The 27586-nt window shown below is 37.2% G+C and overlaps 2 protein-coding genes across 8 annotated transcripts in view; both read right to left on the bottom strand.

The window, feature by feature from the left end:
- The window catches only part of LOC127850232 (alpha-mannosidase 2C1-like), an 85422-nt gene extending 70252 nt beyond the window's left edge, over nucleotides 1–15170 (bottom strand). The window contains exons 1-6 of one of the 4 annotated variants that reach the window (XM_052383100.1): nucleotides 15110–15170; nucleotides 7422–7495; nucleotides 5739–5841; nucleotides 5264–5372; nucleotides 4448–4579; nucleotides 279–402 (exon numbers count right to left, since the gene is read on the bottom strand). In XM_052383100.1, the coding sequence (XP_052239060.1) occupies nucleotides 279–402; nucleotides 4448–4579; nucleotides 5264–5372; nucleotides 5739–5841; nucleotides 7422–7487 (534 nt within the window). In that variant the 5' untranslated portion in view covers nucleotides 7488–7495; nucleotides 15110–15170. The other 3 variants (XM_052383099.1, XM_052383102.1, XM_052383101.1) reach the window with 3 other exon arrangements.
- Nucleotides 15171–17879: 2709 nt separating this feature from the next.
- The window catches only part of LOC127850513 (uncharacterized), a 99923-nt gene continuing 90216 nt past the window's right edge, over nucleotides 17880–27586 (bottom strand). For 3 of the 4 annotated variants that reach the window (XM_052383601.1, XM_052383600.1, XM_052383599.1), the window contains 4 exons: nucleotides 26789–26939; nucleotides 25104–26296; nucleotides 24380–24511; nucleotides 17880–22518 (listed from right to left, as the gene is read on the bottom strand). In XM_052383601.1, the coding sequence (XP_052239561.1) occupies nucleotides 22225–22518; nucleotides 24380–24511; nucleotides 25104–26296; nucleotides 26789–26939 (1770 nt within the window). In that variant the 3' untranslated portion in view covers nucleotides 17880–22224. The remainder of the gene's footprint in view (nucleotides 22519–24379; nucleotides 24512–25103; nucleotides 26297–26788; nucleotides 26940–27586) is intronic. The other variant, XR_008035330.1, reaches the window with a different exon arrangement.

The following is a 27586-nucleotide window of genomic DNA, read 5'->3' on the forward strand; positions in this document are numbered from 1 at the left end:
TAACATTCTCGGAATGTATAGATGCTGCATTGTGCAATTAAAAAAAAAGATTTTTTTTTTTTCTAAAAATATTATGAACTGGCAACCAAGAAATATTATTATTAAAAGCACTGCAAGTAAAATGATCTTGCATTTTACCATGGGTTTGCCATGTCTGTAACACCTGTGTGTAAATATCACTTAATGCTAGGTCAGGCTACATTATGGAATGTTCCATGTAACCTTTGCAAGTTTCATATCAGTCAACATGATCATAGCTTTTAGTCATGTGCCGTTACCTGGACTGGTTTTCCTTGTTCCCACACAAGGGCCTCTGAGTTTGAGTTCCACCGCAGTCTGACTTCACGACCTTTCCATGCTTTTGGGACCTTGACCTCGACCTTGAACCAGTGGGTGGCCCACCTGGGGAACAGAAGCAAAAGATTAGGCAAAAAATTGTGAAAATACTCACTTTAATAAACCCATTAACTGTACTTATGAAAAATTTTATGAGTGACAAAACTCATTTCCGTTTTCCAATTCCTCTAAAATCTTGAAACTCATTAGTAAACTATATTTACGGTATGTTTTACTGGTTGTCATATATTTGAAGTATGACTTAAATGTTTAACTGTCGCTTCTGAAGAACTTCATTTAAATCTTGTTCTGGGCGAATGGAGTTTAATGCTTGGGGGTTAAGTGTCATCCCAGGTTAGCCTTTGCAGTCTGTAGAAGCTAATTAGGGACGACACTTTCCCCATAAATTTGATTTTTGCTAAGAGGAGACTTCCTTATTATAACAAATAACATAAAAGCAGAAAGTGAAGTCCCTGATTAGGCTGAGCAGTAAGCTTTATGCACTTGCATTAAGCCCCATTTTCCCAGTAAAAGGCTCATTTACAATCGGTTTGCCAGGTATTGATACACATGCTTTAAGTATTGTTTTGCACAGGCTAATTGTAGACGATAATTCTGATTAATGCCATTTCTGTTTGAAGCATTTCTTCCCAAACAATAACCCCACGGTGAGTGTAACTACCACTCAGCTGACTTGAAAACCTTTTGGTCATTTTATCCCATCCAAAATGCATTCCCAAGCAAAATGATGAAAAATATAAAGTTTGAAAAATATCCAAGTTTACTCAGCTTTAAACAGTCTATACATCTTATGCAAAATTTCAGAATGTATTATGAATTTTACGTTAGGGGGATGGCATGTTGTAAATTTGAATGAAATCTGACAAGCCATTCTTTAGATACAAACTTACAAAAAAACGTGACAAATGTCAGTCTAGAGTTAACAAAATCGGCCAATTGGGTAATTGCATTTGAAGGAATACATTTTAAAGTTTGAATGAAATCCCTAAACCCGTTCCTGACAAACTAGCTTACAAGTAAAACAAAAACCTAGCCCAGAGGTTGACGTCTGGGCTAGTCAAATAGCTTGAGCATAAACCTATAGCTCCTTACACATGTGGTTTTTTGTTGTCTAATTTGGCCCAATTTCCAATCTAAAATACGATATATTTGTCCAAAATTACAGCCTAAATTTCTAATTGGAGGTTTCACAAAAATAAAAATAGATAATCTTGTTTTTATAAATTATAACATTTAGGTCATTTCCCTCATCAGCTCTAATAGTTGAGCCTGAGCAATTGTAATATGCAAATATAATATTAGAAACATTTTTCTTTTCAATTTTAAAGTAGCGCAATGTCGGGTAATTCCGACAGTCGTCTAATTTCGACACTTTTCACAGTATTTATCAGACCAGTCTTAAATCATCATCATCCCGTATGATTTCGTTGTAAAATGTGACGTAGTTGGTGTTGTGACGTCACCAGATAACATCTCTCTATCAAACGTCTCGCTAATTGCATGTAAGTGAGTCATTTAAAATACGTACATTGTATTACTTAGAGAATTTTTATAGCGTTATGAGCTTCGCTAAGGGAGGTTACATAATTGTCAATTACGTCCCTTCAGGATTTCGCTGTATTTCTGGTATTTGTACAAGTTCTAGTATAAAATTTGTTTCACTTGACCTGTATTTGTGTTTGAATAGTGCAAATCGTTTGTTAAACTATGATTTGTGGGGTGTCGAAATTATCCTCCGATTTTATACGATGGTGGGTAATTCCGACACTCCAAATGTTTTCAAGCATTCCCAGCGCATATGGAAAGATAGATTCGTTGAATAGAATTACTCTTTAAATAGTTGACGCAGCTTATTGAATATTATATTTAGCTCTCTCTATATCTTTTCAAGCAGATTGTATAAAATTAGAGCTGTTTAAAGATTGTGAAGGTTATTGATTAATGAAAATGTATTTTTTTTTACTTAATTATATCGTTAATTGGATCACCTGTGATCACCTCGGATGCTGCGCAACCACCGTAAACACCTGTCTGCGAGGGTCATTCACGCGTTTTAAATGTACATGTACAAAAGAAAATCATATACATGTGTACTACATGTAAATGTTATATGTATGTGCACACGTATGCACTTCAATTTGTACAGTACATAACGTCGGAAACGTAAATAAAGCGTTTAGATGATCAATACTATTAACTCTTAATGGCAATGCCAAATATTTCGCGAGATATTTCAACTTTAGTTGAAATTCACAACGAAACTTTAAATGGAAATCAAATGATCACAATGTTGTACCCGCTACGAAATTTGTATTTACAAATAAATACACCCACTCCAATTTTCGCGCGCTTTTTATCAGGACAAAGAAATTCATTTATTTTATCTAGAAGTTGCTAACCGAAAATAGCTGTACCCGGCGCGTGCAAACCGTGTAAGATGATTTTCGCAGGTTGGAATACAACTGTATTGTTTAGGGGCTTACTGTATATTGAGTCAAGTGGGAGCACAATACGAACTCTAAATGCAATTTATTTATAATTCTCTGATTTGCAAATTAACACTAGTTTAGTATAATCCTATTTATTAAAGCTCCACTGCATGGAAAGCCTACGACTTATTATAACACTCTCTCCTGATCGCTAGGCGGACATCACATCCACTAAACCACCACAACCTTATTAACAATCGATTGGTCATTTTCGGCTCGGGTACTACTTACATATACCCCGGGTACGCTTAAGTATACTTACATGTACCCCGGGTACGGTAAATATACTAAAATCTACCCGGGAATTTTTACGCTAAATCGGTCGTCGTCGGCTATTTTTTTTAGATTAATTATGTTCATATTTATGTCAATTTTCTGTTAAATTGCCTCTATATTATCGGAACCCATACTCAAAAAGCATGTTGATGCAGTTTTTAAAAACAAATAATAGAAGTTTGTTTCGTAATAACGGTAATCGGTAGCGCGTTTTACGACATCTGATTTAGGGCGGGAATAAAACACGGGTACATTCTAATTTCGACCGGGTACGTTTTAGTATATTTACCGTACCCGGGGTACATGTAAGTATACTTCAATGTACCCGGGGTAAATGTTAGCAGTACCCGAGCCGACAATGAACAATCGAGCCTAATTAACACTAGACATTAAAGAGATCGTGAAATTCTATTAATTGAGACATACAATGTAAATAACTGATTAAAACAGTTGTTGAAAATTAATACAAAGACAAGTGTCGAAATTAGCCGCTGACTGTCGAAATTAGCCGCTTACTGTCGAAATTACACTCCGCCGCATTTAGTTAAATCGCTTGAAGTTTTGAATTATGCCGGCAACGATAATAACGTTCGTTAGCAAATATCAACAAGTCAAAACGGTGTTTTTCATTAAGTTTGGGCACTTGGGGGGTAATTTCGACACATCAGGACTAAATCAAATTTTACTCTTAAGGTGTCGAAATTACCCGACTTTGCTCTAGTTTAGCAACAACAAAAACTGAAACACTTATTTTTGAATTTTAGTAAAAACAAAACCAATGATTTTTCCCAATGCAAAAAGTCCGGCCCAAATGAAAAAAAAAAGCAAATTCGTTGAATTGATATCCCCTGCCAATATGCTTCTGGACACAAAAGTGTTATATTTGACACTAAAAAAGCATTTTTTCAAGATACAAAGGGCCATAACTCCGTTATTAACAGATGGTGTAAAATGCCATTTGGCGTGCGTTATCTTCTTATATATATATACTCATACCAAGTTTCATTGAAATCTGCCAAAGCACTTCAAAGATATGGCTCCGGACACACACAAAAAGCATTATTTCAAAATAATAAGGGCCATAACTCCATTATTAACGAAAAGTGTACAATGCCATTCGGCGTGCATCATCCTGTTATCCATATATCTATAATCATACCAAGTTTCAATGAAATCCACCAAAGCACTTCCAAGATATGGCTCCGGACGGACGGACGGAAAGACAAACAGACGGATGGACAACGCCAAAACAATATCCCTCCGCCTATGGCGGGGGATAATAACTGGGACTAAAAACAGGTTTCAACAAGACAATAAGATCTTACGTGGGTCCGAATGCCTGCCCCACCTTGGCCTCAGTGTATGTCTGTTTTACTGCCTCCTCATACGGGGTGTACCTGTCTGTTGGGGCTGCCCAGTGGTGTATGGACTCCACGGCAGTCTTCTCTGGGTACAGTCTGAATTACAATGTTATTACTGTAAGTCGTGTTCTGAGAAAACTGGGCATAATGCATGTGCGTAAAGTGTCGTCCCAGATTAGCCTGTGCAATTAGCACAGGCTAATCTGAAACGACACTTTCCGCCTAAATTGGATTTTTGCTAAGATGAGACTTCATTTAAACGAAAAATGTAATAAAAGCAGAAAGTGTCTTCCCTGATTAGCCTGTTCGGACTGGCTAATCTGGGACGAAACTTTACACACATGCATTATGCCCAGTTTTCTCAGAACACGACTCACTGTTATCACTTATACAGTATGTTTATTCAATATGTTGGTCAAATCTAAAGAAGTATTATTATTGTCTTCAATCAAATTTGGAATTTGTCTGTCTCTTCAAAACTTGATAAAAATAGAAAATAAACTACTTGAATTTTCATCAAAAGTTGTTGTTGAAAAGCTCAATGGACCATCACAATTTCATTGGTTACAATTTTCAACCATGAAACAGGTGAGAATTGCAAAGATGTGTAGTATGAAGTCATAATGGTTGAGATGCAATGCAAGCTATGATAAAGCTCCATTTATGTGCAAAAAAAATGTTAAGATACATACTTTTTTATTTAATGAAATTCAGATTTTAAATCCCTGCCTAAAAATACTAAATGCTTTATATTTATCTTCAGTCAGAACAATAGATAACCTTCCCAAAAGATTGACGTCTGTGAAGTACAACTTGGAGATGAACTTCTCAGCCCTCTCAAGGGATGTCCTCTTGTGCTTCAATACACCGGTCTCCATGAAGAAGTTGGCTGAAAAACATTCAAATCAAAGTAGCGGAAAACAGATGTTCTACTTTAAGTAACAGTCACCTTGATCCAACTGGTCTCAAATGCAAACTCAAACTGCGTACCTTTTTCAAAGCAAAATTCAAACTTTCATTTCTTGACAATATATTTATTTGACACAGTGACCAAGTTTTTTTACAATTACTGGCACAGTATTGACCTGCAACAAGATATCATTTAGAGAAATGTTGTGACAAAGTTTCTTTAGATTGGGCAATACATGTGACCTTTACAGTTTTTACAAGGTAAACATTGTAACCGACAATGCATGACTGATAATGCATGATGGACAAACACTCACCAGGAGCACAACAAAATACCCATACTTACATGTCTGTTCTTGCAGTGGGGTATCAGTTTTAACATCATCATTGTTATTATCTTTTTCACTAGCCTTGTTTCTATCATCATGAGACTCCTGGTTGGCAGATGTCTGGAAAGACCAAGCATCTAATCAATCCCTATTATCAATAGCTTTACATGTTCATGCAGAGCAAAAGAAATCAATTGAGTCTCTTTAATGATAAACTGGGCTTCATGCATGTGTGTAAAGTGTCATCCCAGATCAGCAAGTGCAGTCCACACAGGCTTATCAGAGCCAACACTTTAATACAACAAGAGATGTGTTTGTCAGAAACACAATGCCCCCTACTGTGCCGCTTTGAATTAAAAAAAATTATATATTATATCCCTTTAAAAAATATTACTTCCCTTGTGAAAATGTTCTGTACCTGCCAAATGATATAAAATAGAAATTATCTCCCTTTAAAGCTTGTTACTTCCCTTGGATTTTGTTTTTTGACCTTTGACCTTGAAGGATGACCTTGATTTTTCACCACTCAAAATGTGCAGTTACATGAGATACACATGCATGCCAAATATCAAGTTGCTATCCTCAATATTGCAAAAGTTATGGCCAATATTAAAGTTTTCGGACGGACAGACGCACAGACGGACTGACAGTTCCATTGCTATATGCCACCCTACCATTTTTAAAAGGAATTCTCTCTTTTACGAAAATCCAATTTAGGTGGTAAGTAAAGTCACTAATTAGCTTACACATGCATTTATCCCAGTGTTCCCAGAACATGGCCATATATGTTGACATGGAGCCAAGGAAATGAAACATTTACAAAAAGTGACGGAGCAGCAATTTATGTTTACAACAGACAAGCAAATTATATTTATAGAAGAAACTGACAATCATTAAGTATAACATAGAGACACCAGCAAGTCAGGAATTTTGTATGACTACCAGACATGGCGAAAGCCCGGTGGCCTGTCAGACATTGCTGACAAACAATTAAAAAGGCTGACGGTGAAATGCTAGATCGTCAGGCTTACTGTACGGTAATTTTTTTGCTTTGAAAAATTGTAACCTACTTTCAGTTTTCACAACATTATTTCATGGTTACCGGATTATGATATTTCCTAATATAAAGTTCATTTTCGTCAAATGTCCTTTGTGAAACTACGTGTATATTATTGCAAATTATAAACCAGTCTGAATTTTCTTACGCTTCCGGCAATATTCGCCATGAGTCACAATATTAAGAATTACAGAAAGAAATTAAAGCCTAGTGGAATCAAAAGCAAATTGTTAAGCGATTTCGACTTCATAAAAAGTTTGGCGTCTGTTTCTTCCACCCATTCCCCTCAGTACACTGAACACAAAATGTTGAAGATGACAGTAGCCAAATGCAGATTGAAGACGAACATGACGAAGCTATTTGGAAAAGTCCTACAACGCCATTCTTGATATATTTAAAACAGATAAAAACAGTGAACACTGTCTCACTCTGTAACAATCTTTTAGAATTTACTTTGCAATGTCAGTCCGTAATAAAACAATTAAAATTGAAGCCTGTGAAATCAACAACTGGCCTGTGAATTATTTCTACTTGTAGTCCAGTCAAGCCTGTAAATAGTGATGGTATTTCGCCATGTCTGGATTACTTGAGAACCCAAAATGGTACAAACAAGTCTATTAACGGGAGCAGCAAAAACCCATACCTGTCTTGGTCTGGGTGGAGCCTTGCCTCCAGTACTTTTACGAGCACTCTGCTTTGTTCTTGGCATTGTTAGAGCTGTAAGACAGAATAAACCATGTTCTGGGAAAACTGGGCTTAATGCAAGCGCATAACGTGTCATCCCAGATTAATATGTGCAGGTCGCACAGGACAGTGCGTACTTCACATGCTAATCTGTAATAACACTTTCTGCTTTTATGGATGTTTTCATATAAAGGGAGCCTTTTCTAAATGCAAATTCATTTAAGGCATAAATTGTCATCCCTGATTAGCCAGTGCAGACTGAACAGGCTAATTGGTGACCACACTTTATGCACATGCATTAAGCCCAGTATTCCCAGAACAAAGCTCAAATGTTTGTGACTCCTACTAGGTTGGCTTGTCTACCTTCAGTATATTGGTAACAGAACAAAGCTCAAATGTTTGTGACTCCTACTAGGTTGGCTTGTCTACCGTCAGTATATTGGTAAAACCATTGACAGAGCATAAAATAACAAGAGATTGCCAAGCAATATCATCCCCTACAGGTGAAACTCCAGCATTGTCAGTAAAAAAAGTATTATTATTTTTTATTTGTTGCCATAGCAACCAGAAGTTTTGACGTAGGAACAAAATGAAATGACGTGCATAATCTCCATATTGCCATCTATCCATGTTTCAACTTTCATGAAAAAATATGAAGAACTTTTAAAGTTATCGCAGGATCCAGAAAAATGTGACGGACTGAAAGACAGACTGACAGACAGACGGAGTGCAAACCATAAGTCCCCTCCGGTTTCACGGGTAGGGGACAATTACTCCGTATATTCTAAATTATGGACTTAGCAGCCCGGTTAATAGAGTTTTTTAATACAATGCTTTAATAACACATAAGCTTTATACATGTATTTATATATTATATAAGTATTAACAAAAATTATTCCATCATGTAGAAAGCAGTCAGTAAAAAAAGTTTTTGATTTCAAGGCGAAATGAGTAAGTTAATATTGTTAATATCAGGAAATTTTTGTTCATAGAACTGTTTTAACATGCTCTTTCTTCACATTTTATTTGTTCAACATATGTTGTAAAAGACATATACATTTTGTTATCATTTGAAGTGGTTAATTTTTTGTATTGTGAAAATGAGTAAAATAGAGTTGAACAAGAGTGCCAAACTGTCACAAGATACGCCCGTTTGAAGGTTTTGGACAACTTGATAACTTTACCATGACCCATATTTGAACCTGACCTACATATCATCTAGACACAACTTCTGACCAAATTTGGTGAAGATCGGATGAAAACTATTTCAATTAGAGAGCGGACACCATGCTAAATGCTTGAAATGCACAAAGTGACCCCGTGACCTAGTTTTTGACCCGGCATGACCCATATTTGAACTTGACCTAGATATCATTTGGACACAACTTCTGACCAAATTTGGTGAAGATCGGATGAAATTACTTTAAATAGATAGTGTACACCATGCTAAATGCTTGAAATGCACTAAGTGACACCGTGACCTTGTTTTTGACCAGGCATGACCCATATGAAATGCACTAAGTGACACCGTGACCTAGTTTTTGACCAGGCATGACCCATATTCGAACTGGACCTATATATTGTCTAGATACAACTTCTGACCAAGTTTGGTGAAGATCGGATGAAAACTACTTCAACTAGAGCTTTGTCACAGACATGACGAATACCCCCACCTGCCGCATTGACACAGAATATTTTGCATGTTGTCTTCACAAAAAAACAGCAGACACCATGCTCAATGTTAAAAACGCACTAAGTGACCCTGTGACCTAGTTTTTGACCCGGCATGGCCCATGTTCAAACTTAATCTACACATCATTTACATGTAGATACAACTTCTGACCAAGTTTGGTGAAGCTCTGATGAAAACTACTTGAATTAGAGAGCGGACAACATGCTCAATGTTTAAAATGCACTAAGTGACCCCGTGACCTAGTTTTTGACCCGGCATGACCCATATTCGAACTTGACCTAAACATCATCTAGATAAAACATCTGACCAAGTTTGGTGAAGATCAGATGAAAACAACTTGAAATACAGAGTGGGCACTTATTAGGGACCGACAGTCACTGACCGACCAACAGACAAGCTCACTCCTATATACTCCCCCAAACTTCGTTTGTGGGGGTATAATTAGAGAGCAGACACCATGCTAAATCCTTGAAGTGCACTAAGTGAACCTATGACCTAGTTTTTGACCCGGCATGACCCATATTTGAACTTGACCTAAATATTGTCTAGATACAACTAATGATTGAATGTTTACATTTTACTTTTTTAAAATATTATTCAAATATTTTTTTCCAAATATTATTATAGTATGCTCAAACTTTATTTGAAGAAAATAGCTGGGAACATATATACCAAGTGCATCTAACTTTATGTTTGTCAATTTTGATCCAGATTTAGTCATGACGACTCATGAGGTGCATGATCCTTGCAAGAGACTCTCTGACTCATCATGTCTTGTAGTAAATATGCCTGCATAGTTATTTCAAAATTTGTGTACACTCAAACCCAGTTGTCTTGCGAGTCGGTTTGTCTCACAGAATTTCATCAACGCCCTATGGATTTTCTTCATAAATTAACCTGCCTGATCAACTTGTCGAATCTGGCAGAAAACATCTCTGGCTGCAAGTATGAATCAATTTTGGTAAGTAAGTACAGGGAATTTTTTTTTACAAATAGGGAAAATTGTGCACGAAAAACCCTGAAATTGGAAAATTCGCATTGTGAAGTCTTCATATTGTAAAATTGGTGTATTTTTTGCTCCCAAAAACTTTAAAATTGATAACTAAATGTTGTCAAGTTGTCAATATTATGTATACTTAAGTTCAAGCCATAGAGCTGCATTATATATAGTAAAACTAACCAAATGTTGTATTTTATTTACAGAAAAAAAAAAAATATATATTTTAAATACCTTTAATAGGGAAATTTTTAGACAGCAATTGGGAAATTTGTAGTTTATTCATAAATAGGAAAGTACCGTTATCCGGTTCTTTATAATTAAGGAAAAAAATCGCTAAAATACCCCAAACTCTGGTAAACATCATTAAAAACCACAAAAATGTAAAAATCCATGATCTTAAAATGCAATGTCCCTTTCAACTTTTCAAATTTTGAGTTTGTCTGCTTGCAGGTGCTTAGGTCAGACACTGTCAATATTATTTCTTTTTTTGAAGGGGTCAAACACCACTCTTTTTAAAAAATAATTTTTATAGTTCAGGCTCTATGAACACTTCAATGTTAAGTTAATAGATTTGAGGGCTAAACTGAGAAGAAACTCAAATTATTTTTTTTCAGATTAGAGATTCATAGGAAGAAGCCTTACAATAAGGACAACTTCAAGAGAGCATTTGATGCTTCCCTTGGAGGAATGTCCGTTTACAGAGCCTCAATAGTGTACAATGTCCCCGAGTCAACCTTAACCGACTTAACAACGCAAATGTTGACATTTACTGCAATCATGGAGCAGAGAGACCCTTAACCTGCGAAGAAGAGAGAAAGTTGGCTGACCATATTGTTTTTATGGCCAATATAGGCTATGGTTATTCTGTGTGAGATGCAAGGCTGCAGACTATGCACGGTCTCTAGGGAAGAATGTAAGGGCAAAGGGGAACTAAGCAGAGACTCGTTCTATGGGTTTATGCAGCATTGGGCTCAACTACAGCTGTTAAGCCTTAGAAGCTAGGTTTGCAGCCATCAAAGATGGTATGTAGGATACGATTGACCGGTACATTGGGGAGCTAGGCAACATTCTGCAGCACAATGGTCTACTTGATGCTCCAGAGCTGATATGGAATGTTGACATGACCAGATTCTCCACACAGCATTCACCTCTCAAAATAGTATGTGCTAAAGATGCAAAGCCCAAGCAGTGACCTCTCCTTGGTCTCAAACAGTCACTAAGATTGGGAGTATAAATGCTCTTAGCATCCATGCCCCACTTTTTTTATATTTTGCCAGGAAAGAGGTGGCAAGGCAGCTTCATAGAATATGCGGTTGCAGGGTCTGAGGGGAAAATGTCATAGGTCGGATTAATCAGGGCATATTTGAAGAGTATATGACGAGCCATTTAGCCCAGTATGCAGCTTCGAATGCAAACATGGATGACAACCCAGTCACATTAATACTCTATGATGGACATAAAGAGTTATCTCTCCCTGACACTGACCACATTAGCATTGGAAAGAAATATTATTTTGTTTGTTCTTCCCCTACACTCCCGCCACCTCACACAGCCCTTGGACATTGGGGTGTTTGGACCTATGAAGGCGTTCTACAATAGGGAAAGTCAGGCCTTCATGCATTCGAACCCAGGAATGTCCATTATTACAAGAGACATTGCTAGGCTCACTGCTAAGCCCTTCACCAAGACATTTCGCACAGAAAACATTTCATCAGCCTTCTGAAAGTCTGGCATGTACCGATTCTGTGCTAGCACCATGACTGATGTCCAGACAGCCCCAGCATCTATAAACCCCAATATGAACATTGATGAGAGCAACCTGGTCTCTAAGATGGTGTCAGCACCAAGGACTGAAACCAGCACTGCAACATTAGTTTTAAACACTAGAAAATTACACAAGACGTGCAGCGTCCTTAGAAGAAATTTTTCCTGCCAGTCTAGATGGTCGGGAATACTGATTTGCTGCGACGACAACAAGTAAAGACGGACTGCAAGGCCCAAAAGGTGATAAGAACAGCTTAGGCCAAACAAAAACAGCAGGCTCAACAGCTGTCAATATCTAGAATGTTCGCAAAATTGGAGAGGCCACTACCATTGATTCAGGTTCAAAGTCAAATCTTGAAAGTGACACAGATAGTGATGACGTTTGCTGTGTGTGCCAAAACAGTAGTCCACCTGAATTGAGGATGTTTCCATTTGTCGGCCAGTAGAGCTCATGTCATGGCGTGGTTTCCGTCGTCCGTCCGTGCGTGCCTTAGACTTGTTCTTGTTTATGCAATTAAGTCCACAGTTTTCATTCAATTCTTTTCAAACTTAATCAGTGTCTTTATATAAATGAGGACTCGAACCCTATTGAAAATGGGTTACATCTGAGTAAAAAGTCCAGAATTATCTCCCCTTGAATTTGAGAAAATTGTGAAATAAGGCTTGTTTATGCAATAAAGTCCACTTTTTTTATCCAACCATTTCCCAACTTGCACAGTGTCTTTATCTGAATGATGAGTCAAACCCTATTGAAAATGAGCAATATCGGAGTTATAAGTCCAGAATTATCTCCCCTTAAATTTGAGAAAAAAATGAAAATTCAGTTTTTTTATGTGATAAAGTCCATAATTTTCATCCAATCCTTGGCAAACTTGCACAGTGTCTGTTTATCAATGAGGACTCGAACCCTTTTTTAAAAAGAGCAATATCGAAGCAATAAGTCCAAAATGACTTCCCCTTAAAGGGATCTTTTCACGCTTTGGTAAATTGACAAAATTGAAAAAATTTGTTTCAGATTCGTAAGTTTTCGTTTTAGTTATGATATTTGTGAGGAAACAGTAATACTGAACATTAACCATGCTCTAATATAGCCATTATATGCATCTTTTGACGATTTTAAAACCTAAAAAATATAAAGCGTTGCAACGCGAAACGATTGAATAATTTGGAGAGTTCTGTTTTTGTCGTTAAATTTTGTGAAACTACGAAGATTGCTTATATATTGTATAAAATATGTCAAGAATGTGTACTCGGCGGAATAGCTCAGTAGGCTAAAGCGTTTTTACTTCAGGACTCTGGCAGGACACCAGGGGTCACTGGTTCGAAACCTGCTCCGGGCAATGTTCTTTTCCTTTTTTAAATTTTTTTCTTGATTTTTTACTGGAGCTTTTACGATCCAATGTTTACATTTATCAATATAAAGCATTTAATGAATAAGTTTAAAAAATGCCAAAATCTGTGAAAAGGCCCCTTTAAATATGAGACAATTTTGAAATCCTGCTTGTTTACGCAATTAATTCCACAGTTTTCATCCAATTATTTCCAAACTTGCACAGTATCTTTATATCAATGAGGACTTGAACACTATTGAATATGATCAGCAGGGGGTTTTATCTGATTTTGGGGAAAGGGCCTGGCCTTTTTTGAGGGGAAAAAAATCGCACAAAACGTTGAATTTTGGGGGAAAAAAATCTGCGAAAAGCCGGATTTTGAGGAAAATAAGGAAAGTCTAAAATAATCAATTTAACATATTTTACTGTTTTTAAAACAAATTCAAGGCAACAGATAATTTAATTATGATATATTATTCTAGTTTCTACAGTGGATCAGGTTAACTTATATATAAAAAGGTAAAAAAAAATAATATTTTTTATTTTTTTGGAGGGGAAAATGAAATCTAGGGGAAAATTTACCACCTGAGGGGAAAAAAATCCGAGGGAAAAGGGCCGAATTTCGGCGGGTCCCAAAGAAGAAAAAAACAACTGATCAGTATCGGAGAAATAAGTACACAACAAGAGCCGTTTGTAAAACATGCATGCCCCCCATATGGGCTCTCCGTTGTAGTGACAGCAATTGTGTGAATATGTTTTTTGTCACTGTGACCTTGACCTTTGACCTAGTGACCTGAAAATCAATAGGGGTAATCTGCCAGTCATGATCGATGTACCTATGAAGTTTCATGATCCTAGCCATAAGCGTTCTTGAGTTATCATCCGGAAACCGTTTTACTATTTCGGGTCACCGTGACCTTGACCTTTGACCTAATGACCTGAAAATCAATAGGGGTCATCTGCGAGTCATGATCAATCTACCTATAAAGTTTCATGATCCTAGGCCCAAGCGTTCTTGAGTTATCATCCGGAAACCAACTGGTGGACGGACCGACCGACAGACAGACATGTGCAAAGCAATATACCCCCTCTTCTTCGAAGGGGGGCATAATAAATAATAGTAAATAATCTCCCCTTGAATTTGAGAAAATTCTCCTTGTTTGCGCGATTAAGTACACATCTTCCATCTTATTCTTTCCAAACGTGCACAGTGTTTATAGCAGTAGAGCGATTTAGGCCCTCATGGTCCTCTTGTTTTTTAAATGGGGTAAATGTAGTGTGTGTGCGCATTGGGTACATCTAGGTTACTGCTACGTTTCTTGAGGTGGGATATAGACAAAGAAGGAAAACTTTCCACCATTGTTTTGGTCCTTCCCCGGTTGAACGGCAGTAACGCTCCAAATATTACCAATATAAAAGTAGCTTAATATTTGAGAACATCAACAAGTTGGACTACAGTGAGATAGACATGCTATGTCTATATGCTTGAAGTCGAAATAGATAATTATGCTCCTTACAAAGTAATCAGTTTTCGTAGGCTGTAACAAGAATAGCTTTTTTGTTATGAAAATGAAAACACATTATTTAAAACAAGTGCTCTTCAAATACCCGGTAAGTCAAAACTGTGTCTATATTGAGAACGTGTACATTTAATAAAATAACGTGTTATGTGTAACCTATACAGTATGTTGTGTGTAGCCCTTTAACTATTCATTTCGGCAGTTAAAATAATTCTCTTCACAATCTGATACAGATTAAACCTTAATTTTCGTCATCCTTAAACATCGGTCAATGCTTAAGTGTTCACAACATGAAATGACAACGCTAATATAGCTTTAATTATCTATGTTTAATCCTACTTTGCACAGCAGATGTTCTTTACTAAAAAAATCATCTCATCATAATCGCACAAAGTATAGGTCATTTTCCACTATTTTTTTCCCCTACCGGTTTCAACGGAGGGGACCTATGGTTTGCGCTCTGTGAGTCTGTCGGTCTGTCTGTCACACTTTTCTGGATCCTGCGATAACTTTAAAATTTCCTCATATTTTTTTCATGAAACATGGATAGATGGCAATATGGACATTATGCATGTCATTTGAACTCATTTCATTTTGTTCCTATGTCAAAAATTATGGTTGCTATGGCGACGAATAGACTAGAAATACTGCTGAAAATGGTGGTTTTCTGGATCCTGGGATAACTTTTAAAGTTCTTCATATTTTTTTATGAAACTTGAAACATGGATAGATGGCAATATGGACATAATGCACGTCATTTCATTTTGTTCCTACGTCAAAAATTCTGGTTGCTATGGCAACAAAATAAAACAAGAAACCGTCTGAGACGGGTGATGCTCCCCAAAGTGTTTTTTTGTCACAATATTGCACTATATATTCAGATAAAAGGAAACGTCTTGAGGGCACAGTAGTTGGGGGGATAATATTTTTTTTATAGAAAATTTCAAAGGGCCATAACTCTGTGAAAAATCATCCGACCAGAACCCGCTGATAATATGCACATCTCCTCTTGGTAGTGAAGCTTTCCATAAAGTTTCATTGAATTCCGGTCATTAGTTGCTGAGAAATAGCCCGGACAAAATTGTGCACAGACGGACAGACGAAGCGGCGACTATATGCTCCCCCCAAAATAAATTTTGGGGGAGCATAAAAAAATCTGACAATAGTGGAATTTCTGACAATGGTGGAGCCGGTAGGGGACATATATTGCTTGGCAATAGTCTTGTTCTAACTGGAATGGTGTGCGTCAGTAAAAGATCCAGCACGTGTTTAAATAACAGGATTTATATACATGAATATGTGTATGCACATTAATTTTATTTTCCAAATGACCTTGCACATTTATCGTGTGAAATAAGCATATGTACTAATCTTAAAAAAACATGGAAAGAGGAAGATTTTACATTCAATATATTGTAATGTTTCATTTTACAGAATGTAGATTTTGTCACATGATCATGTTGGCCATGACTTACACAAAAGTTTTAAGTTAAAAATTAGTCTTAACAAGGGCTGTTTGTAAAACATGCATGCCCCCCGTATGGGCTGTCAGTTGTAGTGGCAGCCATTGTGTTAATACGTTTTTTGTCACTGTGACCTTGACCTTTGACCTAGTGACCTGAAAATCAATAGGGGTCATCTGCCAGTCATGATCAATGTACCTATACAGTTTCATGATCCTAGGCCTAATTATTCTGAGTTATAATCCGGAAACCATTTTACTGTTTCGAGTCACTGTAACCTTGACATTTGACCTAGTGACTTGAAAATCAATAGGGGTCATCTGCCAGTCATGATCAATGTACCTATAAAGTTTCATGATCCTAGGCGTAAGCATTCTTTAGTTATCATCCAGAAACCATTTTACTGTTTCGAGTCACTGTGACCTTGACCTTTGACCTAGTGACCTGAAAATCAATAGGGGCCACCTGCCAGTCACGATCAATGTACCTACGAAGTTTGATGATCCTAGGCTAAAGCATTCTCGAGTTATCATCCAGAAACCATTTTACTGTTTCGAGTCACCGTGACCTTGACCTTTGACCTAGTGACCTGAAAATCAATAGGGGTCATCTGCCAGTCATGATTAATGTACCTATGAAGTTTCATGATCCTAGGCGTAAGCATTCTTGAGTTATCATCCAGAAACCATTTTACTATTTCGAGTCACTGTGACCTTGACCTTTGACCTAGTGACCTGAAAATCAAGAGGGGTCATCCGCCAGTCATGATCAATGTACCTATGAAGTTTCATGATCCTAGGCGTAAGCATTCTTGAGTTATCATCCGGAAACCATTTTACTCTTTCGAGTGGATGTGACCTTGACCTTTTACCTAGTGACCTGAAAATCAATAGGGGTCATCTGCCAGTCATGATCAATGTACCTATGAAGTTTCATGATCCTAGGCGTAAGCGTTCTTGAGTTATCATCCGGAAACCATTTTACTGTTTCGAGTCACTGTGACCTTGACCTTTGACCTAGTGACCTGAAAATCAATAGGGGCCACCTGCCAGTCATGATCAATGTACCTATGAAGTTTCATGATCCTAGGCCTAAGCGTTCTTGAGTTATCATCCGGAAACCATCTGGTGGATGGACAGACCGACCGACCTACCGACATGTGCAAAACAATATACCCCCTCTTCTTTGAAGGGGGGCATAAAAATATAAAAACCACAATTTAAGTCAGCTAATTAAGCATATGGTTGGACATCAGTACTCAGACACTCTATCCTGGTTGTGCACACTCTATCACGGTTGTACACACTCTGTTATGGTTGTGCACAGTTAATTTTGTAGACTTGTAAGTACCTTCAAATTTGTTGTATACAATTTTTCAGTTTTTGATGAGTAGCTCTTCATAAAAATATAATAATATACAAACATAAGTGGTTTAAGAACTGATTCTCTCAATGCACAACTTGATGAGTTTTGCTTGCAATATGTATCTCTTGATTTCATATATATATCTATATATATATATATATATTGTTAAGCAGCATCATTTATTCATTTTATTTTAATTTTAAAGTTCTACTGCTGAAGTTACAGATGTCAGTACATTAAGAAGTGCAAAACCGTGTGAAATGGAGAAAATAACGAGAAAACAGTTTTATGATTGTTTACTGGTTTCCATCAGCACACTGATTACAATAACAAACGTGTATATCATTAACAACATTTAATAAATCTGCGTATATTAAAGATTGACACTTAAACTGTAACTCCCTCTGCCTCACTAAACAATAAAAAAGAATAAAAGCGTTTGTATTTTCTTACAGATAAAATTTTCAAATCATGATATTTTGCATCTTATATCAAATATAAATAAAATATATTTATCTGCTTACACCATTTTTTGAAGATGCATTATAATAGTTTATCTTTTATATAATGTATTAAAATCTACAACAAGAGGACCAAAGACCCTAAGGCGCTAACCTGAGACAGACATTAACTAAATAGTTCTGGGCTGGTATTGTTTCACTACAGCCATAGGCGAATCCAAGGGGGGGGGGGGGGGGGGGGGGGGGCGGATGCGGCATACGCCCCCCCAGTATATACATCCGTATAACATATAAACTATGCACTTTTTTGGCATTATAAGATGGTACTTTGATGAAAGTGCATAAGGCGTATCATGCTCCAGAAGTGGTTGTCAAAGCCTTCAAAATGACTAAAATCATGGAGCTTACGGAGGGCTTCGCCCCCCTGGACCCCCTCTGGACCCCCTAGCAGGGCTTTGCCCTGCACCCACCAAGTGGTTGCTACCCCAGCAAATCTTTCAATATCCAGCACCTCCAAACCAAAAATCCTGGGACCGCCACTGCTACAGCCATATAAGAAAAACTGCAACCACATGTCCAGCAGCTATTTTTCAATTGACTGGAACCATTTTTTAACTCAACTCATAGGTCATTAGCACAAATTCTCTGAGCAATCGTCATTTTGATTGGACAAAAAGGTGCCTTCTAAAGAGTTCACAAAGTTCAATACAAGAGGCCCATGAGGGCCTGAATCGCTCTACTGCTATAAACACTGTGCAAGTTTGAAAGAATTAGATGGAAACTGTGTACTTAATCACGCAAACAAGGAGAATTTTCTCAAATTCAAGGGGAGATTATTGTGTACTTATTTCTCCAATACTGCTCATATTCAATAGGGTTCAAGTCCTCATTGATATAAAGATACTGTGCAAATTTGGAAAAATTTGGATGAAAACTGTGGAATTAATTGCGTAAACAAGCAGGATTTCAAAATTGTCTCATATTCAAGGGGAAGTCATTCTGGATTTATTGCTTTGATATTGCTCTTTTTACAAAAGGGTTGAGTCCTCCTACAAAAACACAGTGCAAGTTTGCCAAGAATTGGATGAAAATTATGGACTTTATCACATAAAAAAACTGAATTTTCATTTTTTTCTGAAAGTCAAGGGTAGATAATTCTGGACTTATAACTCCGATATTGCTCATTTTCAATAGGGTTTGACTCATCATTCAGATAAAGACACTGTGCAAGTTGGGAAATAATTGGACAAAAACTATGGACTTTATTGCGTAAACAAGCCTTATTTCACAATTTTCTCAAATTCAAGGGGAGATAATTCTGGACTTTTTACTCTGATGTAACCCATTTTCAATAGCGTTCGAGTCCTCATTAATATAAAGACACTGAACAAGTTTGAAAAGAATCGGATGAAAACTGTGGACTAATCACAAAAACAAAAAAAGTCTACCGCACGCACGCACGGTCGACGGAAACCACTCCATGACATAAGCTCTTCAGGCCTTCGGCCAGTAGAGCTAATGAGAAAAACTGCCTAAACTCCTGGTGACCATGTTCTTCAACTGAATGAAACCCTGTTCAAGCCTCGCTGAGATATTGTTTAAAAAAAAAAATCTAAGCAAAATGTATGATGAAAATTGTGATTTACTCAGTGCACAAGCTTTTTCTCTATTTCTTAAATGTAACGGTGTGACCTAGTATTTGACCTCACCTTTTAATTGGGACAATTGTTCTGACCAAGTTTCATGACATTTGGGAAATAAATGTTGCATCAAGAATGTTCGCAAGGTAAGTGTTGAAACCACAGATGGTGAACGATGGACAAAAGCTGATCACAAAACTCACAAAGAGCACTATGTGATCTAAAAACAGTTTAAAATCGGTATTCAAACTGGTTCTCCTATTTTGGTATTTATAAAGTATACAACTTTTAATATACTTTTAATATACATGTATAACATGTTTAACAATAATAAGTATGATAAAATGTTCATCTATCTCACAATCTTGTATTCACAACACAATATACATAAACAACCAGTCTGAAAAACGTGTTTAAAGCTAAAATTGTAAAGCAAGTCAAATGTATTCAATCTGCTGAACATACAAATAGTAAACAAATAATGTTAACATATTTTTTTAACAGGGAAAATCTGTTTAAAGTATGATTAGGATTTAAAAAAATCTTAAAATTGATGAAATTAATATAAAAACAACCATTAACAAATGTGGGCATTTCATGAAGCACAAACATGATAAAAGATATAAAGTATGCCCTCAACAAAACAAGTAATAGTCCAGTAACACAACATAACAACAATCGGTGATAAAATAAGTTTTGGTAGAATACATTCAAGATATACATGTATATATATTATGCACAACTTAAATACTGCTATAATTATTATTTTGAGTAGTAATATGATCTTGAATAGATCCATACAAGACGTAGATGTAGGTACATAACACAACAACTTAACTAAATCATCAATGATTATTCAATTCAAATTAAATTATGAGAATTTACACGCCTTAATTTAATACAGTCCATCTTTCTCTAACAATGTAAGTTTACCTGGTTTCTTTCAATTGATTTTCATAAGCTGAAAACCGAAAGGGTACCGGCAAAATTTATATATTTTAAAGCCTACTTATTTAATAAAGCCATGTAAATAATATTTCACCTTTAAAAAAAGTGTTACAGTATGACGTGTGTCCAACATATTATAGTCAGGTAAAATCTCAATTTGGCACACATAAATAGTTAAGAAATTAAAAAATACTAATGTAGATAATGTTCTCATTAAAAATAAATGTAGTTTTGCGTTTAATATATTCTTTTTCCCATGAGGAAATATATTTGGTGTTATTAAATTAAATAAAACAAGGGACAAAATTGTCACAAAACCAGGTTTTCATTGTGAAAAAAAATCTGATAAAGGGAGACAACTCAAACTGAACTTTTGAAATGAACAAAGAAAATTAACCCCCTTTGTAAGTTTGTTTTAAAATAAATCTATTTTTAGTCGTGGCAACCTTGACATTGGAGATATGCACATGAATTTTTTTTTTTTGACCTTTGACCATGAAGGATGACCTTGACCTTTCACCACTAAAAATGTGCAGCTTCATAAGATACACATGCATGGCAAATATCAAGTTGCTATCTTCAATATTGCAAAAGTTATGAGCAATGTTAAAGTTTTCGGACGGACACACGGACGGACGGTCAAAATTTGTGTGCGTATGGAAAGGCGTTGTCCATATACACATGCATACCAAATATGAAGGTTATATCTCAAGGGACATTTATGGCCATTTTTGACCTTTGAACTCAAAGTGTGACCTTGACCTTGGAGATATTGACGTAATTATTTCGCGCGACACACCGTCCAATGATGGTGAACAAATGTGCCAAATGATTTTAAAATCTGACAATGAACGACATAGTTATGGCTCGGACAAGCTCATTTATGGCCATTTTTGACCTTTGAACTCAAAGTGTGACCTTGACCTTGGAGATATCGACGTAATTATTTCGCGCGACACACCATCCAATGATGGTGAACAAATGCGCCAAATGATTTTAAAATCTGACAATGAACGACATAGTTATGGCCCGGACAAGCTTGTTCCGCCCGCCCGCCAGCCCGCCAGCCAGCCCGCCAGCCTGCCAGCCAGCCAGCCAGCCCGCCCGCATTAGCCAATCTAATAACCAGTTTTTTCCTTCGGAAAACCTGGTTAATAACAAGTTGCTACATGAGATGTAACAATTAATTGATATATAAATAATCTAAGCACAAACCTATTTCACCCATTTTTTCCCTAAGCATTGTCTCATTGGCAGCTCAGTTATACATTGTTTATTTCTTGATAAAAACCAACTGATTGAACATGCAATCAGTACCGGTACCTTGTCTTATGAGAATTATTTTCATCTAAACACTTTTTGTTATTCACCAATACTTTTCGACTAACAAACACTTTATTCAACAGATATTGCACCACTAATGACTTTTGTTTTGACGTATAAAATAACAAATTCAACATAAATACATTAACAAGCAATTACACAACAGAAAAACAGTTGACACCTTTGTTTGTGATAGCTAGGTAGATGAATGTTGTATAATTGATCTTTTTACTGTATGTGATTGAGTGATAGTATCAAACTTTATCTTTGACGGGTGAAGGTTTAGTTTTACGACTAGGTGACCTCAATCTACTCTGGACCCACTCCAGGGCGTGTATGATCCTCTTCAGATGCTTTCTGTCAGCCTTCGTGATCATTTGTATCTCCTTGATGGTGAGGCTGGACAGGGCGTCCACAGAGTTGTGACCCTTGGCCGTAATAGAATCGGCGTACATCGGCAGACCGATGGAAATGAAGAAGTCAGGTACGGAGGATATTTTTAGCTCTGAGGACGCCAGACTGTTTTCTGACAGCTGCTCCGCTGGGATCTACAGAATAGATTAAACATACTTTCATGTTCATAGGTTTACAATTATGTGAGCTTCAATCTGGGATAACTGGGTTTAATGCATGTGCATAGTGTCGTCCCAGATTAGCCTGTGTGGTTAGCACAGGGACAACACTATCCACCTAAACTAGATTTAAGCTTAAAAGAGACTTCTTTTTAATGAAAAATTCTATTTAAACTGAAAGTGTCGTCCCTGGTTAGCCAGTACGGACTGTACAGGCTTATCTGGAAAACACATTACCCACATGCATTAAGTCCATGTACGGACTGTACTGGCTTATCTGGCAAACACATTACCCAAATGCATTAAGTCCATGTACGGACTGTATAGGCTTATCTGGAGCTCACATTACCCACATGCATTAAGTCCATGTACGGACTGTACAGGCTTATCTGGAAAACACATTACCCACATGCATTAAGTCCATGTACGGACTGAATAGGCTTATCTGGAAAACACATTACCCACATGCATTAAGTCCAGTACGGACTGTACAGGCTTATCTGGAGCTCACATTACCCACATGCATTAAGTCCAGTACGGACTGTACAGGCTTATCTGGAGCTCACATTACCCACATGCATTAAGTCCGGTATGGACTGTACAGGCTTATCTGGAAAACACATTACCCACATGCATTAAGTCCAGTACAGGCTGTACAGGCTTATCTGGAGCTCACATTACCCACATGCATTAAGTCCATGTACGGACTGTACAGGCTTATCTGGAAAACACATTACCCACATGCATTAAGTCCATGTACGGACTGTACAGGCTTATCTGGAAAACGCATTACCCACATGCATTAAGTCCGGTACGGACTGTACAGGCTTATCTGGAAAACACATTACCCACATGCATTAAGTCCGGTACGGACTGTACAGGCTTATCTGGAAAACACATTACCCACATGCATTAAGTCCAGTACGGACTGTACAGGCTTATCTGGAGCTCACATTACCCACATGCATTAAGTCCCAGTACGGACTGTACAGGCTTATCTGGAAAACACATTACCCACATGCATTACGTCCGGTACGGACTGTACAGGCTTATCTGGAGCTCACATTACCCACATGCATTAAGTCCGGTTTTTGCAGAGCAAGGCTTATATCAATTTCATCAATTTTGTACAACTTAAACATGTGGTTGTAATTACCACTCTCAAGGCACAAAACTACCGGTAGCTTTTTTATCTTATCTTAAAAGGCAATGCGGACTATATTAAAACATACAATAGTGAATTAAGAAACAACAAGACATATATGTCCCTCCACCATTGGCAGAATTAAAAAATATATATAAATTTGTGTTGCCATAGCAACCAGAATTTTTGACGTAGGAACTAAACGAAATGATGTGCATAATGTCCACATTGCCATATATCCATATTTCAAGTTTCATGAAAAAATATGAAGAACTTTTAAAGTTATCGCAGGATCCAGAAAAGTGTGACAGACAGACAGACTCACAGATACACAGACAGACAGACAGACACACAGAGCGCAAACCATAAGTCCCCTCCGGTGAAACTGGTAGGGGACAAAAACATTTCAAGATAGCATGATGATATTTCAATAACAATGAATCTGTGATTTTTGCTAAATTAATGATAATTATTAGGAATTTCACACTGCATTGTAAACAAAGTTAGACTGATTCATATAAATTGTGGTTACATATTTTGACAGGGCTATTATTTAAAATTTGATGAATCACACAGCTAGGTTTCTTTAAATACAGTACTGTATTATATAAGAAGCTGAATTCATGCAATGCTGGCTCTGGTAAATTGTGAAGTTCACTTCATAAACAAAATCAAAAACACAATGCCACTGACCACTGGTCTTCCTAGGCTGGTCAGTTTGTGAATTCGGACCTGGTCCAGTATGAGAGCAGTCTTAAAGAGGTCCTGCTTCAGCTCCTCTGCGTAACGCTGGACCAGCAGGGGAGGGATACCACATGCACCTGTCTGCAAAAAAATATGGGTCGCGTTCTAGGAAAACTGGACTAATTCATGTGGGTAAAGTGTCGTCCCAGATAAGACTGTGCTGTCTGCAAAGGTAAATCAAGAACGTCACTTTCTGTTTCAACTAGATTTGTGTGGTTATAAGAAAAAAAGAAAAAAAACTCCATAAAAGCAGAAAGAGTCATCCCTGATCAGTCGTCTGCATTGGCTAATCTGGAATGATACTTTACTTACATGCATTAAGGACTAGTTTTCCCAGACCAAAACTCAAATGAAATTGATATGTAATTGTATCTCACAGATGTGACTTATAGACCCAAACAGCTTTGTCAGCTATTTTCAAAGGCTAATAACCCAGGCTTGGGTGAATCACTGGAGAGGAAAAACTTAAAAACAAACTATTACAGGTATCAAATTTACTTAAACCTGGTTCTTAAATAACTTTTGTATACATTTTTAGTGCCTACAAAATGAATTTCACTTAAGTTAATTAAAAAAACTCTTTTGATTTATAATTTGGACACAAAGGAAACAAATGTCATCTTATTGTTATTTTTCAACTAACGTATTCATGAATTACAGAACAAGTACTTACTGCAGATGAGTATGGCTCAGAAGCAAGGTCAATGTTTTCTAGTGCCAACTTCGAGGTCACCTTAGGTATCACAGAGCGTTTGATTGACTTGAAATGAGCGTGAATAGGTCCGTATATAGAGTCAGGGGTGTTACGGCCTTGCTCTGATTCTGACTTCACTGTACTTGCATCACTCCCAGAATCCCCTTCCCGGGAACTCTGTGATGTATATGACACTCTAGTAGGTTCAGAAAATTCAATTTTCGTAGTATTTTTCACGCTGTCACTTCTTTGTTTCAGAGTTTTGCCTTTCGTTAATACCATTGGAGAACCAGTCTGGGCTATAGTAGTTTGGTTTATTACTTTTTCAGATTTGGACTGGTTTTGTGATTTTGCACTAGAAGTGATTGGGGGACTAGTTGGTGATTGCAGAAGATTACCAAGAGGACACATGACTTGAACCTGGGCATCGTTTGTTGGGACAACCGGGGCCATTTTCCGAACGTATGGCCGAAATTTAAGTTTTGTCAATTCATTCTGCAGAGCGACAACACCAGAATTGAATTCCGACAAAGATTGATAACCCGTAAACAATTGTGCCGCATCATCAGATTCGTTAAGTGGTCCATAGGGTGAAGTTTGTGAACAACAATCCGAGAACACTTTCCAGTCCGAGCCCAGTGTGGGTATATTCAAGCACCTATAGTTGCTATGCACATCACTGCTCCCACCCCTGCCCTGGTTACCTCCATGTCCATTGACTAGATTGGTTGATTGGGGCGACGCTCTCCTCACCTTCAGACCCAAACACCCCGTCAGATTACACACTTCCTTATCTTCCTCAGAATAAACCCTCTCCTCTTGCACATTTCTAGCACCATTTACTGACAATGACTCAGCAGAACTGACCCCTCCATTTTGTACAGGGGGGACAACTCTTTTTAGAGTCACAGGCAACGGTTTAAGGTTTTCTTTATTATCTCCCCCAGCCACAGCGCCTCTGTTCCTAGCATACATTCCCGCCAACGACTCCTGATCTCTGTTCGGGTTTTCCCGACTGCCATACTCACTACTGTCATAGCAACCAGAGTCCCGACTGCCTCCAGAAGCCTTTGTGGAGGGAAAAAAGCTTGTCCAGGGGACAGCATACTGCTGACTAGTAGGGGTGGCAGTGGTGGATCGGCAGGTGCGACCCGGACCTTCAGGCGGGTGATCTGTGGAATTAATGAAACACCAAAGTGAAGATTTTACTGGTGTAGATAAGCTGCTACACAGGCTTAGTGAGATAAACAAAGGCACAGTTTGAAAATGTAAGATAAATATGGGCCTTGCTCTGGGAAAACAGGGTTAAATGCATGTTATTAAAGTGAAGTGTTGTCCCAGATTAGCCTGTGTAGTCCGCACATATTATTTGTATAATATCTTATTCGATAAATTAAATGTTTCAGATGCACATTTGAGCCTGGCCCTTGCAAAAAAGGAGCTTTATGCATGCATGTAAAGTGTTTTCAAAGATTAGCCTAAGCAATTTGCACAGCCTATTGAGGGACGACACTTTCCTCGTAAACTGGATTTTTGAGGATTGCCTTTAAATGAATTCAATAAATGCGGAAAGCACAGCCTAATCAGCTACAACCCTTAACGCATTTAACCCCATTTTTCCAAAACAAGGCCCAGTTTAAATAATAAATAAAACTTCCAATCACCATCTACATCTGTGAGAAGCTCAGCAGCAGTGATCAGCTTAGTTCTCGATTCCGAGTCCAGCACGTTCAGTGCGTTCAGATCGTTGTGATCGATCTCTGCGAATATCTCGAGACTGTCAAAACCGTTCATCAGGAACAGAGGTGCCAAGTGCTAAAATGGCAATATCTGAATATAGTAGAATTCAATAGGGGATGGGAACAAATATTTGAATACTAAAATATCAGCCAAATATTCAAATTTGAAATTTTAACACAAGTTTTCAATTTGTTTGTAAAAGCGAGAGTTTAAATAAAATAATTCATTAAGGGATTGAAGAAAATATTTTAATCTTAAAACTTTGCCAAATACCAGTATTCTAATTTGAGTATTCAATTATTTGGAGAGAAAATAATTGATATTCTACATAAACAAAATAGCAGTTGGAACAACTAAAAAGTCGCAATAATTTGTTTGCAGACAAAGTTCGCGTATGTGTCTATGATTTGGCAACAGCTGTAATAAATTAACACAATGATTGTTTTGATAGTTGAAAAACTTAAGTAAATAAGCATCTTTGGCTAGTTGAGTGTGAGTTTGTGATCCTACGAGAAGCAGAATGTCCCAGTAAATCACAAATATCAATGGAAATTACAATGATGACAAAGAAACTTCTATTTTTCAACCATCAAATGCTTAGACATGCTTATTATAGGGGCACTTGCATGAAATATGTTTAAATGCGAACAGTTAATATGGTAATCATGAATATGGCAATTTATTTAAAAACTGAAGAATGTTAAAGTTAAGTCTGCTCAAGC

The sequence above is a fragment of the Dreissena polymorpha genome, chromosome 11, assembly GCF_020536995.1.
Source record: "Dreissena polymorpha isolate Duluth1 chromosome 11, UMN_Dpol_1.0, whole genome shotgun sequence".
NCBI lineage: Eukaryota > Metazoa > Mollusca > Bivalvia > Myida > Dreissenidae > Dreissena > Dreissena polymorpha.